Source organism: Euprymna scolopes, chromosome 22 (genome assembly GCF_053919585.1).
Source record: "Euprymna scolopes isolate OS-2025 chromosome 22, ASM5391958v1, whole genome shotgun sequence".
NCBI lineage: Eukaryota > Metazoa > Mollusca > Cephalopoda > Sepiida > Sepiolidae > Euprymna > Euprymna scolopes.
Window position 1 is genome coordinate 36260960 of NC_136503.1, and position 15053 is coordinate 36276012.

The window sequence follows — 15053 nt, forward strand, 5'->3', positions numbered from 1 at the left end:
GAATGCACTGTTGGGATGTATAAGGTGCTTACTTTGGTTAAAATCGGACTGTTCCTTCTTTAATCAGGTTTTTTTTATCAATGCTTATAAGAGGCATTCCGATACAACAATTCCAGATACACAAAGTACATTTGTATTAAATTAAAAAATCGTCCTAGCCGTTTCGAAATCCATAAGGAACGATCTCACACACAGTAAAAGGTACTTTTATATATAAAGTATATATAAACATATAAATATATAAAGTATATATATATATATATATATATATATATATATATATATATATGTAACAAGGTTTTGATCAATGTAATCTCCGACCTTCTCCAGGTATATCGTGTTGCAATAGTTACAGTACTTGGAAAAAAATCAATTTGAAAAGTAATATTTTCTGGGAGGTTGAAGGTTCAATTCTCGGTGTGGGCGATTGAAACATGCAATTACGAATTAGGATTTTTATCAAGTCATGGCTGACGGAACGAGAGCATCCTACCCCCGCAAAGTAAATAAAGGGTTCCGTCCGAAATTTCGTGCAGGTTCCCGAGTTCGACAGAAACATTCCCAAGTTCGACAAGATGCACCTGAAGAAAATCGGAGATGAAATAAACCGAAACATTATAAAAATAACATTCAAGATGAGAACAGTAGTCTGAAGAATCCAAACAATACGAATAACCAATCCTGATCGAAAAAATTCAGAAAAGTTCATTTTTAGTCGCGTGCAAGCGACTCTATAAGTCACTCCGTCGGTCGGTCGGTCGGTCGGTCTGTCGGTCGGTCGGTCTGTCGGTCTGTCCGTAACACTTTTGTGCTTCGCCTTTTTGGTTAAGATCAAAGGTCTGTTGTTAATAGATGCTGTCCTTAGCTTTTTAAGTTTTTCTTTGTCTTTTGGCCAAGATCAAAGTGTAATATCTGTTCTGGCAGATACTGCCAGCAAAGACCATATGTGAGGGCGACCCCACATATAAGACCTTGGTCAATGTAGGGGCAACCCTTTATACCAATTGTCACTATCCAGCTCTCCTACTCCCCGGGAAGTTGGTCCCCATTTCCCCTTCACTCCTCACATTAAAAATCGGCCTTGTGCCTAATTTGCTCGGTAGGGGAACAAATTTTCTTGGCTTTTGGGCCAAGATCAAAGTGTAGTATCTGTTCTTACTACATGCTGTACTTATGTTTGTAAATTTGTGATATAAAGTGGGGGATCACTTTTCTGAATTAATTAAATGTAAAATGATCACCCACTTTACAACCAGTCAGTCTCAAAGACATTTAAGTCATTCTCCAGATAATTCAAGTTGTTTGTGAAGAATCCAGTTCTTTTTAAGCATTCAAGTCATTCTTAAGGTCATTCAATTCATCCTTACGTTCATTAAAGTCAATCTAAGTCATTTACTTTTTATTTATTTAAGTAATTTCAGCCCATTTTTCGGTCATTTTAGTTTATCTTTAAGAATTTCATGTAAATCCTACATTCACGCATTCAATCATTACATGAGAGCACGCGACTAACGGCTATCGGCCTTGTTTTTACGTTAGTGGCATCAGAATAATCATTACGTGTCGTCTTTTCAGATCGGACGATATCATTGTTTAGGTTTGTGTAAAAAGGTCATAATGTACGCAGACAAGAAAATTTTTGGTACAGCATTATTATTATATAAATGCGCAAAACATTTGTCGCCATATTTTTGTCTTTTCGTATTATTGCGTACTAAAAATATATATATAAAAGCATTATTGTCTATCTATTGAATGCTTTTGAAGTTTAATAATTTAAAAGGCCAACCCTCTTGACTTTCTCCATTAAACGATATGTCTGATATCATCGGCTGTTAATGAATACCTCTGTGGCTAAGTGACCGGATGATGGATTTAATCATTTATTGATTTTGAACCCAGAGCAGGCAGATGACAAGTCGAAAAATATCCAGTCTTCACATCGACTGCTTTGCTGTTTGACTTGAATGACAAAGGATACTCAACAACGGTGAGTGTTGCCGTCTTCAGCTGTTTTCTGCCTTTCTTCCATATTTTTGTAGATAGCGTGAATTACAAATGAAGTAAATGTCTACACCAGTTTAAAATCATTAGATCTGTCTGACTTTCTCTCTATATGTCTATCTGTCTTCCTCGCTCGCCATATATATATATATATATATATATATATATATATATATATATATATATATATATATGGAGAAAGAGGAAGACAAGTGGAGATAGAGAGAGAGACAGAGGCAGATAGACAGACAGATAGGTTTAACTATATATATATATATATATATATATATATATATATAAGAAATTAACACGTGATATATATATTTATATATATATATATATATATATATCACGTGTTAATTTGTTTTTTTAGATCCTAGAAGTGTTTACAGATGGCGATATTCGTTGGACAAAACGTATCAATTTAACGGTCGTTCTGATATGCACTTATCGATGGCGTTTTACTTTAGGAAAGATATCTCATATACAAACATTTGAGTGTTTTAGTTGGTATATATATATATATATATATATATATATATATATATATATATATATATATATATTGCTTGTTTATATATATATATATGTATATATATATATAGAGAGAGAGAGTGAGAGAGAGAGAGAGAGAGAAAGGGGGAGAGAGATTTTAGCCTTGCGATTCCTTACAAAGACGAAACGCGGAGAACTTACCTTAATTGTCATATATATTTTCATAATATAACCTAACAGAACCTTAATTTTCATATATATATTTTCATAACACAACTTATAACTTCTCATATATATATATATATATATATATATATATATATATATATATCGCTTGTTTATATATATATATATATATATATATATATATATATATATATATATATATATATAGAGAGAGAGAGAGAGAGAGAGAGAGATTTTAGCCTAGCGATTCCTTACAAAGACGAAACGCGGAGAACTTACCTTAATTGTCATATATATTTTCATAATACAATCTAACAGAACCTTAATTTTCATATATATATTTTCATAACACAACTTATAACGTCTCACGCATTGAGTACGCTTGATGCGAATATTGAAAACCCGATACCTAAAATGTGTCTCCTAATAAAATTCAATGTAGATACATGAGACTATATATATATATATATATATATATATATATGTATGTATATATATATATATATATATATATATATATATATATATATATATATATATATATATATATACTAACAAAAGTACCCGTTGTTGACTGGGTTCAAAAACAGCCTACAGAAAATGGACTCTGATTTATGAAAGTATGATAGGTTATGAAAAGGAAGGGTTGTAAATTTGGGTTGAATTTGGGGGTATCAAAACCAAAGCAAAATATGATGAAAGTAAAAATAAAATAGATAAACCCCATAATTTATTATACCATACCTGTTCACACTGAAACACTTATCACAATATTCTGTGGATCTATATTAAAAAATCTTGTTAAATTTTGTGACATATTTCCATTCTATGGAGGTCAGGTGCGAACGAAAACCCCATACTTATATTATACCATATTTCTTACAAACTGAAACATAATTATCAAAGTATACTTACGCAGATAGATATGAAATGTCTTTATTAAAGTTTTTGCCTATTTCAATTCTTTAATTTTTAATCTTTTATTTCCATACTTTGTGGACCAGGCGCGAATGCAGACCCCACAATTTTAATGAACCACCGTTCTGCCAGATCAAACATACCGATTCCTGTGTCTCGATACATCTTCTATCATTATATGTAATCAGTTTTTTAAAATAGTCAACCATATAGGAGTCTATTCGTGACCACACACACACACATACACACACACACAGACATTCAGCTTTATATATATATATATATATATATATATATATATATATATATATATATATATATGGATACGGTCTCTGATAATCGATATCCAATAACTAAAACAAATATAATTTAACTTCATTCAGTTTTTCTTTCAAGAGTATAACGATTTGTATTCGAATCATTAAAATCTTTTATCATGATGTTTCTTTCGCAAGAGTTCCACTTCCCCATGTAGGAAGGTTTACAACATTGTCCACCTACTTTTGGATCACCCATATATATATATATATATATATATATATATATATATATATATATATATATATATATATATATATGGATACGGTCTCTGCTAATTGAGCCAGAGATGGCTTGTGTTGCCGGGTTCTGCACTGATGACTTCTGAAAGGATGAAAGTGTCTGTAGGTATTTAATTATTATAGTAAATAATTATGTCAGCCCCTTTAAGAAACTCGTTTCTTATCGTTGAGCACTTTCAGTTGAATTTAGTCGATCAATTTCACTTAAAACGTTATTTATTACTCTTTCGTATAACATAAACAGTCAATTGATGACAACCCACTATAACGAATTCATTATATTATTATTCATCAGCGAGAAGGTTCCACATCGATAAATGATACGTCATCTAATCTACATTAGGGTAGGTCGATTTTTCACTCTTTTATAAAAATCACTTTGGCTAGACCCAGGAAATTGTGTATTAGTTTACTAAATTCTTATACAAAAAATAGTTCTCTTACTTGCATCGTTATTTCAGGGAATTACATTAAAGAATCATCTACATAAATGAATTGAAAAATCTGTGATGGTCCCCCGACAAAAGGAGATTGGACCGGTAAATTTACTCTTGTCTGTTCGTCCGTTTGTGCATCCGTCTGTCCGCATTTTTCTCAATAACTACGTCTTAGAATCTTTGGAAATTTTGCACAAACATTAAACATGATATGAGTAAAAAAGTACCTGAACGGATTTTCCGGGAAAACTCCGGTTACCACCCCCTTTCGGGTTAAAATTGCTAAAATTGACACTTTTGTGCTTATTTAAAAAAATTGATGTCTTGGATTTTTATAAAAGTTTCTGAAAGGTTGTAACTAACTGATTTTATATAATTTTGTTTGTTTATACTTCGCGATAACTCTTGGGTGTGCCCCAATGGCTCTTTTACGGCTAATAAAAGCACTCCATTTTTGGGACTATTTTACCATATTTGTCCAAAATTTTCTGTGTATGTCTATTTAACAGTTTTGCATGGTACGAAAATTTAAATATATTAAGGCCTTGGGGACTTTTGGAGCTAAATGAAGGGGGCAAATGATGGACTGTAAATATGTTAAGGCCTTAAACTACATCGTTTGTTTATTTTTACAAGGATTTGACGTCCCCTGGAGGTGGGCAAATGCTGAACTTAATCATTTTTTTTATGCCTCGTTCACTTTGCATTCACGGGGGACCACACATGCTTCATTTGTTTATATATATATATATATATATATATATATATATATATATATATATATATATATATATATATATATATTTATATATGTGTGTGTACATTATAAATTGGTTAAAAAATTAACCATTTCAGTATTTAAACCAAAACTGTTATTTTGTTTTAGTAAAATAAAATGAATCAGGTAAAACAGATAAAGATAACTAGAATTAAAAAAAAATCTACCATCGACAACTCCAACATTCGTCTTTTAACCTCCTTAATTAAACTAAAATGATAACATTTTAAAAGATTGAAAGAACAGGTAATTTATTTTGTTATAAAAAAGAAAAAAATGTGTACTCTCTTGATTAACATAGTGTATTAAATTGTTGTACGTAAGATCCCTTACAAGCAAAAGAAGCCTCAAGTTACTATTTAAATATGTGTATAAAATAACAAGTATATATTCATTTAAAAATGAATATATGACTGGATTCTTAAACTGAAGTCTGTGGTTTAAAATAAATATTTTATAGCATATAATTTTTTATTAACTATTACTCAATTTACTAAAGGACAGCATTAATATTTATCATAAAAATATCGTCTTACATATATTTACTGAATTTATTTGCTTAATGCCTTGCCTCAATTTTACCGGCTGACATCGTTGGTTAACACCGTTATCTTAGCAGAATTCTAAATTATTTCCCAATGTAAAGTCATATATCAAATATCGACAAAATTTACAGGAAAATATATTATGTGGTCATTTTTTTCTGGTAATTTTCAGCTTTCCCCGCCCTCTGTTGCCATTCCAAAATCGACCTACCCTAATCTACATGTAAAATCTACGGAAAGAGGGGAAAATAATTTAATTTATTTACTCATTGGAATATTTGGATCAATTAAATGATGTGGACGTTTGCTAATCTTCATTTATTCAAACTCTTTCTCTTCCGAAACGAAAAGTCGCAGAGCAGTGCTAGGGGCCTCAAATGATTGGATTTTTTATGGACCGGTCGTTTATGGATCTTTTGCCAGTTAATAGTTTTTAGGGGGTCTAAAATGGGTTAAAATTGAAAACCATCGTTATACATTGTGTATATTCATCTAAGTTTATTTTTAATCAGTCCATATGTGTGTCACATTGGTACAGTGGTAACATCATCAGTTTTTCTGCTACAGTTTCGGTTTCGATTCTAGCTGATAGCACCCAAATACTATTTTTTCTTTACTTTTGAAATCACGACTTTATAAAAACATATATGGAGCAAAGCTGGGCACCCCCTCCTAAAAATATTTTATATTATACCTACTTGTCACGGAATGAAGATATCATATTCCAAAAATCGCGTAAATTCATCAAGTAGTTTTTTATTAACTTAAGCAATTCGAGTTTATGACTAAGCGAGACGTAGTGAATTTGTGGTTCATGTTTTTTGATCAAGCATAAATAAAATAAAAACTTCAATTCGAAGTATCAAGATCAAATTTAGCTCTTTATAATAAATACATTTCGTATTAGAATCTTAAAAATAATGCATTTTTATTTTCTGGGTTAAAAACTTCATCTCCAAAAGAGTGTAACTTATAACGAAATTTTGCCAAGTACTTTATCAAAAACGCCAAAGGTTCTTGAGAACAGTAGTTGGAAGAATTAAAATATTACAAATAATACGAATAGTTCTGATGTTAGTTTATAATTGAGAAACTTTTTTTTAACTTAAAAAATTATGATTTTTGATTTGATAACGAAAAGACGTGCTCTGTGTTGTATTTTTTGTTTTATTTATGTAACCCCATTTGGCCGTAATTAAAATGAATGGCTCTTCTTCTTGGGCTGATTTCACGCCTGATCCGAAATGGAACACATACATCAAATCAGTTGCCAAGATCGCTGGGAAAATGGTTGGATCACTCTAGCGTTCCAGTATGTATCTCACAACTAATACCTATAAGAGCCAAATATTTCCTAAAATGGGATACTGTTGCCATATTTGGGAAGGAACTGCTCACCGCACCTATCCTGCCTTGATAGAGTTCAAAGTCGGCTTCGAAACCTAGTGGGTGATGCCCTTTTCTCTTCCCTGCAACCCGTTCCCCCACAGAAGAGACATTGCGAACCTGGCTCTGCTCTGTCGTCATTTTCATGGCAAGTACTCGTCTGAGCTCTAATCTATAGATTCTTGCCAAACTTTCACAGTACACTCGATTAGCTACAACCACTATCAACAATACCCCCACTCTCTATCTATGCCTAAATCTAAGCGCAACTTCCATGAACAAAGTTTCTTTCCTAGATCTGTTCGAATGCGGAGCACTATTCCACTGGCCTTCTCTCCGGCTAACTATAGTATAGTCATTTTCAAGTCCAATGTAAACAAGTTCTTGTTGAGGCGTCTCCTTAAATAATCGAAATTCTATCCAATCTACATCATTAAAGATTACTACACTACCACCTTACATTTATTAACCCTTATTCTGGAGTGGCTTCCAGTTTTGATAAATGGCAATTTCCTTGTAAAAAAATGAATGTATTGATCTATTAGAATTGTTTTGAAGTTGAGCTTTCTGGAGACGTATACTAAAAGTTATTTATTGCGGAAAAGGATAAAAAGAAAAAGGTCTCAAATGTAAGACTTAAAGTTAATGAAAAAGAAATTGGAACCCAGAAAATCTTGCTTAATTTCTCACTAATGAAGATGGATCAATTTCAAGACAATTCTGCCATGTCCCTGAAAACATTTTAACATACTTAATAAAAAGGAAATTTGAGAGATATTTATTGATTGATATCTAATATTGGTTGTTAATATTTCACAAAATATATAAGTCATCTAAATTTTCACAGAGTGGTTTAACTCCGTTTCATCTTCTTTTGAATAAAGTTACATTAAACTAAATATAACCTACATTTGAACACCTTTACGTCTATCAGATGTGTCTCAAGATTCATAATGATCGTTTAGGAGCGAATCGTGTACATATATATATAGTATATATTAATGTATGACCATATCGACATTTTTAAGGATATATATGAGTAGCTGAGATCCACAGGTACCAAATCAACAATGCAGCTGGTAATAGAATGGTGCTGATTACGTGATGAATGCAAGGAAATTAACCAAGCACTTTTCTGAGCATGGATGCTGGGATGAAGTGAAAAAGAAGTAGGCATTCAATCTTTCACTCTCTATGCTGTGTAACAATGAAGTTATCTTATTTATCTACGTTAATTTATATTTAATAGAGTTTTTCAAAAGGTCGTTTTAGAACTTTATGCTAATGCTTTTTAATTTCAATAAATTATAGATTAAAGATGGCCTGTGGAAGAAGAACATCACCTAAACCTGATGAATTCGAAAAAAAAATAAGCTGTTTTTTTTAATTTAATTTTTTCCATCAATTTGAAAATTAAATATACTAAAATCTATATATATTTTAGTTTGTCTGACTGTCTGTGTGGTTGTCTGTCCGTTCCACTTTTTCTCAGAAATTACATGTCCGATCTTAATGACATAGAGCTAATTATTAAAATGGATTTTCTTTAATAAAATATGCAAATGAGGTTACTTCTTGAATGTATATTTCCTTTGAATAAATAGTATATAAACACGCAAAAAAAATCTAGTATCTATTATAATACAGTTGTGTTTCTGACTGTTTGCATGTTTGTTCACAATTTAATTAATTTAATGTTCGTACGTATGCTATTACTTAAGAAACGTGTCATTCTTGTTGCGTAAAAGAATGGAAGATGATAATATATAACGTTGTTTGTTTTGGTTGTCGTTCAATTCCTGAGTCATGCATTTATTAAGTTCTTTTGTTTTTCCAATCCCTCTCAAATGGTTGAAAATCGTCGTCTACGTTAGGTCTAATTCAGAAGCAAGTTCTCGAACAGTTGTGCGTGTATTGGCTCTTAATTAATCGTTGTCAGCATTCGACAGCCGACCACTGTGCACATCATCTTCAAGACTCTCATCGCCGCCACAAAATTTCTTAAACCACCATTGTGCTGTACGTTCAGTAGTGGTCCCTGGGTCAAACACTTCGTTGATATCGCGAGTTGTTTCAGCAGCTTTTTTGAATTGAAATAAGAAAATTGGGCGAATTTGTTTTTCCATCTTGTATTCAACGTATTGAAAAGAAGACATAATTGTTTTAAAGCGAGTATAATTTAAACGATTAGATAGAGGAACATACATTCTTTAAAATGATATATAAAGTAAAGGTATTATAACGAAAACTTAATTGAAAATACATCATTTGAAATCAAAATTAAAAAATCCGCTAGAACTTTCTTGTCCACCTTATATAATAAAGTGGAATTTCCACTGCCTCTACGAGTAAAATATTAAACGTTTTGTACAATATTTTTACGTATGTATTTTTTATTTATTACTTTTAATGATAATTCGTTAAAAAAACATTGCTGCCTCAGCTGCTATTTTGTGTAACTTATTTTCAATCAATGCATAAAACTTATAATATTTAAAGAGAAATGTAATGCAATCATAACTTGGCAGTTTATTTAATTTTTGTCAGTTTTGTTAATGATCACCATCATCATATCGTATGAATCAAAAAACAATTTTTGTTCTCATTAATTTTCCTAATCAGAATCCTTTCTAGACAGACATCCGGTTATTACGGGAGAGTCCAGGTGAGGGTTGCCAACACCCTAAGTGAAAGTGATTTTTGTGAAACAGACATGATTCCAACTAGGAACACCCAGGTCATCAACCCGTGTCATTAACCATTTGATTACCGCCACCTCCCTGGATAGTGATGATCGCATACTAATTATTTACAGTCGGCTATCTTAGAATATATGTTACATTTGCAAAGACTTACCAAGCACGTCGCCCTTAAGTTGTGACTTGACTCCTGTGTTAGATAGTGATAATCGTCTACTCATAATAGAAGTGAGATCGGCGTCTTTAAAAGACAATAATACCTGCAGCAATGATTCACTTGCGTATTAAAGTTCTCTGAAACATGAAAGCAGTGAAGTGAGACTGACCAAGTACCAGCGATGCAGTCCATATTATATTATGGTACAATATTTGTACAGAACAGAAATGACATTTTGTTCTTAACCATAAGGCAAATCACGTTTATTTTAGATAGTTTCAAGATGTTGAGTAATAACATAGTACGAACATGAACTTGTTTTATTTATATGGTGGCTTCAGTCTTGACAGAATATGAATACCCACTGTAAGGGTGCCTGCGCGTGACATTTTTGTAGCAAGAGTTGCACAATATCCAACCACACCTCTCCTGAGTCGACATTGTTACATATTAGCGGCAAGTGGAGGTTCAGAGCGATTGGAAACAATGCCGAGATAAATGGAGAGCACATACTACGCCTAGATTACCCAAATGGTCACTCATCTGGTACTAGCCAGGCTCAACGTTCCGTAACTTCGGTGATCTGACGAGAACCGGTGTGTCAACGCGATTATGCTATATATATAATTATATATATTTTTTATACTTAATTGTTATATACCACCGGGCGGTGGCAGGTTAAAACATGTGGGTGGGCGGAGAATTTAGTAACATACTATTTAAGATATGCGGAATGTCCTAAGTTCTAAAGATTTTCCAGAAAGTGGAACACGTGCTATATTTATGGAATCATAAAACACGGCTACCTTCGTCTATAAAAAATAAAGGAGAAATAACATAATGGTGTAGACACTAACCGTGTCTAACGCGTTAGACTTCGCTAAAACCCGGGGGAAAAGAAGGCGAGCATGATAGGAAATCTTTAGCTTTAGTATATCACCTTGCCTTGATTAAATTGTGTAAAGGGCAGACAACCCTTCAAACTCCTATGTTACAATATTGAACATAACGAGGTAAGGTGAACGTTTGCTACTGTGGTATATCGCATGCGTTATCTTTTCTCTATGGTGGATTTGTCTGCTACGTTCCAGTTTGAAGCAATTTTCTCGTCGTTAAATATGCAAATTAGGTAGCAATGACTGCAGGAAAAAAACATGCTTTACTAATTAGTTATTGTATATTTATTGTAAGCCGTGATATAAAGTAAAGTAAAATTAATTCAAAACAATATTAATAAAATAAATAAAAATTAAAAATAAATGATTACATGAATCGAAAAAAAATGAAACCATGCAATAGAAAGAAAAGAAGAAATAAATAAAAAAGAAAAAGAAAAGTAAAGTAAAAATAAAAAAATAAAAACAAATTAAACACGTAAACGGGGGGGGTAAAAAATTAATGGTCAAAATGATCTATTGCCGTATATGTTGAGAAACTTATTTCACAAACTATAGTTTTATTTATGATGTTAGAAATATTGTAAAAAAAACACACCTTCGTACAAGATGCGGCAGAAATGTTCCAACCATATTTCTTGCTGAGGGTGCTTGAAGAAATGACAAGTTATTATCTAAATGAAAATGTTATTTTCACTTGTTCATTAGCAACATATAATTAAAATTTTAAAATGTGGGAAGTATTTCTGCTGCACCCTGTATTATTTTATTTTTCATTTTTTTTTTTTATATTTTTACTTTAATTTTATTTCCTTTCACATTACGTGTATCGAATTTATTTCGTTCTTTCCGCCACGTGTTTTTATTTTGTTTTTGTTGTTTAATTTCTCTCTAATTTTCTCACCATCTGCTGTGGCAAGTAACCCGTGTCTGTTAATTTCCGAGTTTAGTTACATTCATTTGTTTTAATTTGTTTTTACGAATTGCCTGGCTGAAAAATACGGTTTCTACTATAACTTCATTTATTCTAATATTTTCTTGTATCTGCGTTGAAATACGAGTTAATTTAAACGGAAATAAAACCTGATTCGTAATGCGAATGCTAACAGGAATGAATAGACTGACGAAAATTGAATAAACTTCCAAGTTATAATTAAATTACTCCTCTCTTTAAGCATTAAGAGTGTGACACTTTTATTTATTTTTTTTAATGTTTACTTTTTTGCACTTATACATCCCAAACAAGACATTCTGCGATTTGAGGATACTATTGAGGATTGCGTTTATAGGTGCACTGTGTATGTAGTTGAACAGCGAAACCTCTGTTCATATTAGACTCGAATTTATGTATTTAGTACAGTCAGGGAGGCGAGAGATAGGGAAGGAATTCCATAGTTTAACAGTTTGTGAGAAGAAACTATTAAAGTAGAATGCTTTTTAGAAATCCAGGGATCTCCACAGTGAAGGGAGGCTTTTGTTGCTTCTTATATTATTCGACGACATTTACGTCGAAGGGACACAGGTGCAGATTCTATTAAAAGATTTGTAAGAGGTCTACAGGGAAGCAATATTCCGGCGATTAAACAATTATAATGTATAGCATAGTTTGCTCTATATAATAGATTAAATCTACATAAGAAATTTTTTAAAAAAATAAATGTTTATTTGTATTCCGTTGGATTTATATACCTTTAACAGAGAGACCCGATGTTTATTGGGATTGAATCAGAATCAATGAATCTTCCACACTCCAAATACTTTTATTTTCATTTAAATCAGTAAAATTACCCATTGTTCAATCAATTTGATTGAACGTCTACTTTAATCAGAGACCCTCCGCAGTGGGACGGGAGGAAGATTCACATATCTTCCCGCAGTGACTTTTAATGCATACGGACTTTATGCACACCTTGTACATTGAGTTATGCAATTCTGCATCGGCTAATGGCTTCAATTATCGTTTGCAGTTATATTTTCCATCTTGTTGTAATGTTGATTTTTAAGACTGAAAACATACGAGGCAAATGTTTGCTCACACGTATTACAAATCGAGGCATCGCTGTGATAACACCTCAGGTAATGTTTACTTTACCTTAATAACCGTTTATGCGAGTACAACTTCCTGGAGTATCAGCAGCATAATCTCGACTAACATTGCAGTGATTGCTTCCAGTCTCCTCACCGAATGATCGTGTGATTTTGGCAGCTGTTTCATGAGCAGGTTTAAACTCGTACATGAAGCTTATTCCATTGGCTTAAAATTGAAAATCATAAATTGAATTTGCTGCATATAATTTAAAGTTAATAAATAAGAAGATGGTGACCCTTAACAATTTTTATATAATTAACATATCATTAAAGTATGAATAGTTACTTTAAATCATTAAAATATTAAATATAAAATTGATTTTCTATAGTCTTTATTTATTATCGAGATTCATATGTGCACGTATACTATATTTGCCCGGCGTTTCTTTTTTTCTTCTTTAATTTTCTCATCATTTTGCTGTTTTATTTCAACAAATATCACCCATTGAAGTTACAGGTTGATACAATCGATATTTTGACAATACATCTCTATAATTATTCTAAGGCTATATGTTAAAACATATTAAATGTTTTATATCAAACAATTATTTTGTGCAACGATTAAAATACGTGAAATAAGTTCAAGTAATTGAACCACAAAAAGATATTGCGCACAATTTGGAAATGAAATATTCTCTTTAGTATTTGATAAAGTGTTAAAATATTGTAATTCTGTTTTTTTTAAAACATGTATTGAATTAAGTTTTTTGTGGATATTCTGAAAATACTTCTTTATAATTATTGATTTAGATTTTACTTAAGTGTTGTTGTTTGCAAATCAATATTTTTTCTACAATTGTTGTAGTATCCTCAGTTGAAGGAACAGTTAAAAATCTCATTTACAATATGAGGTTAAGTAATTAAAAAAAACGGTCAGAGCTGAGGTGTTTTCTTAAGAGTTTTTAAGCAGCAAATAAATCTAACGAATTAAAACGAATTTAATTACTTTAAATCTTTAAAATATCAATACAATAAATATTTAAATTTTTAAACCTTACTGAATATATACTTCACTGAAATTTTTCTGCTTATTTTAGATTTAGGAAACAAAGAAAATATATTGTAAAAATTGAACGTTCAAGTATATTCATATTTTATTAACCTTATTGGAAATTACCCCGAGTTTCCTCGCATACTTTGCTGCTAAAGAGAGAACAGATTTAATCTTTTGAACGACTGTTTATAGGTAAGTATAGAGAGTCTCAACAACTACCATGTTGATAATCGTGAATCAGTTGAAGACAAATTTCCATGATGAGGTCTAAGGACAATAAAAGTGATTCACCGCTTTTTAACGTGCATGAAGGAAAATATAATTTCGTACGACTAAGAATAAGCCATTAAATAAGTGTGTAGGATTAAAGATAGATTAATTACCTATTCAGAAAAATAAAACTGACCATGTATTCGCGACATTAGATAACACTTTTAGTTGTGCCAACACTGACCTATTTAAGGCTATGTCAACGATCTGGATGGCCTGTCGTTCTGTCATACTTTACTTTGAAATTGAATTTATCTCTAAACGTAGCGATTGCCTGGACGCATATAATTTTAGATATATCGAAGCATCATCATAAGAAATTCTATCGGTCGTTCGTTTTAGTCAAGCATCACATTAAAATAGCATTGTCGACGGTCTGTCACGTTTGACTTGAAATGGCATTATTATGGCTAAACATGCAGAATCAATAGACGTAGAATATGATATGGTTAAATATAACTTTTAGTTACCACCTTGCATACTTATTATGATCAAAGTGTAGTAAGTGTTCTGCCTTTGTTAGAAACGGTGAGATCATTCTAGACTGAAGTAATCTCTATGTTTGACCTATGGATCGATTTTTGTGGCGCTGGATCTTTCCTACATTAACATCAGACTTTGCCACTCTCAGAAAGCAAAG

The 15053-nt window shown here is 31.7% G+C and overlaps 1 protein-coding gene and 1 pseudogene across 1 annotated transcript in view; both read left to right on the forward strand.

Annotated features, from left to right (window-relative positions):
* Nucleotides 1-1109: 1109 nt before the first annotated feature.
* On the forward strand, nucleotides 1110-1246 carry LOC145244183 (U2 spliceosomal RNA; annotated as a pseudogene).
* Nucleotides 1247-1838: 592 nt separating this feature from the next.
* Nucleotides 1839-15053, forward strand: part of LOC145243967 (uncharacterized) — a 59063-nt gene continuing 45848 nt past the window's right edge. The window contains exon 1 of the mRNA XM_080107097.1: nucleotides 1839-1990. Within this exon, the coding sequence (XP_079963223.1) occupies nucleotides 1968-1990 (23 nt within the window). The 5' untranslated portion in view covers nucleotides 1839-1967. The remainder of the gene's footprint in view (nucleotides 1991-15053) is intronic.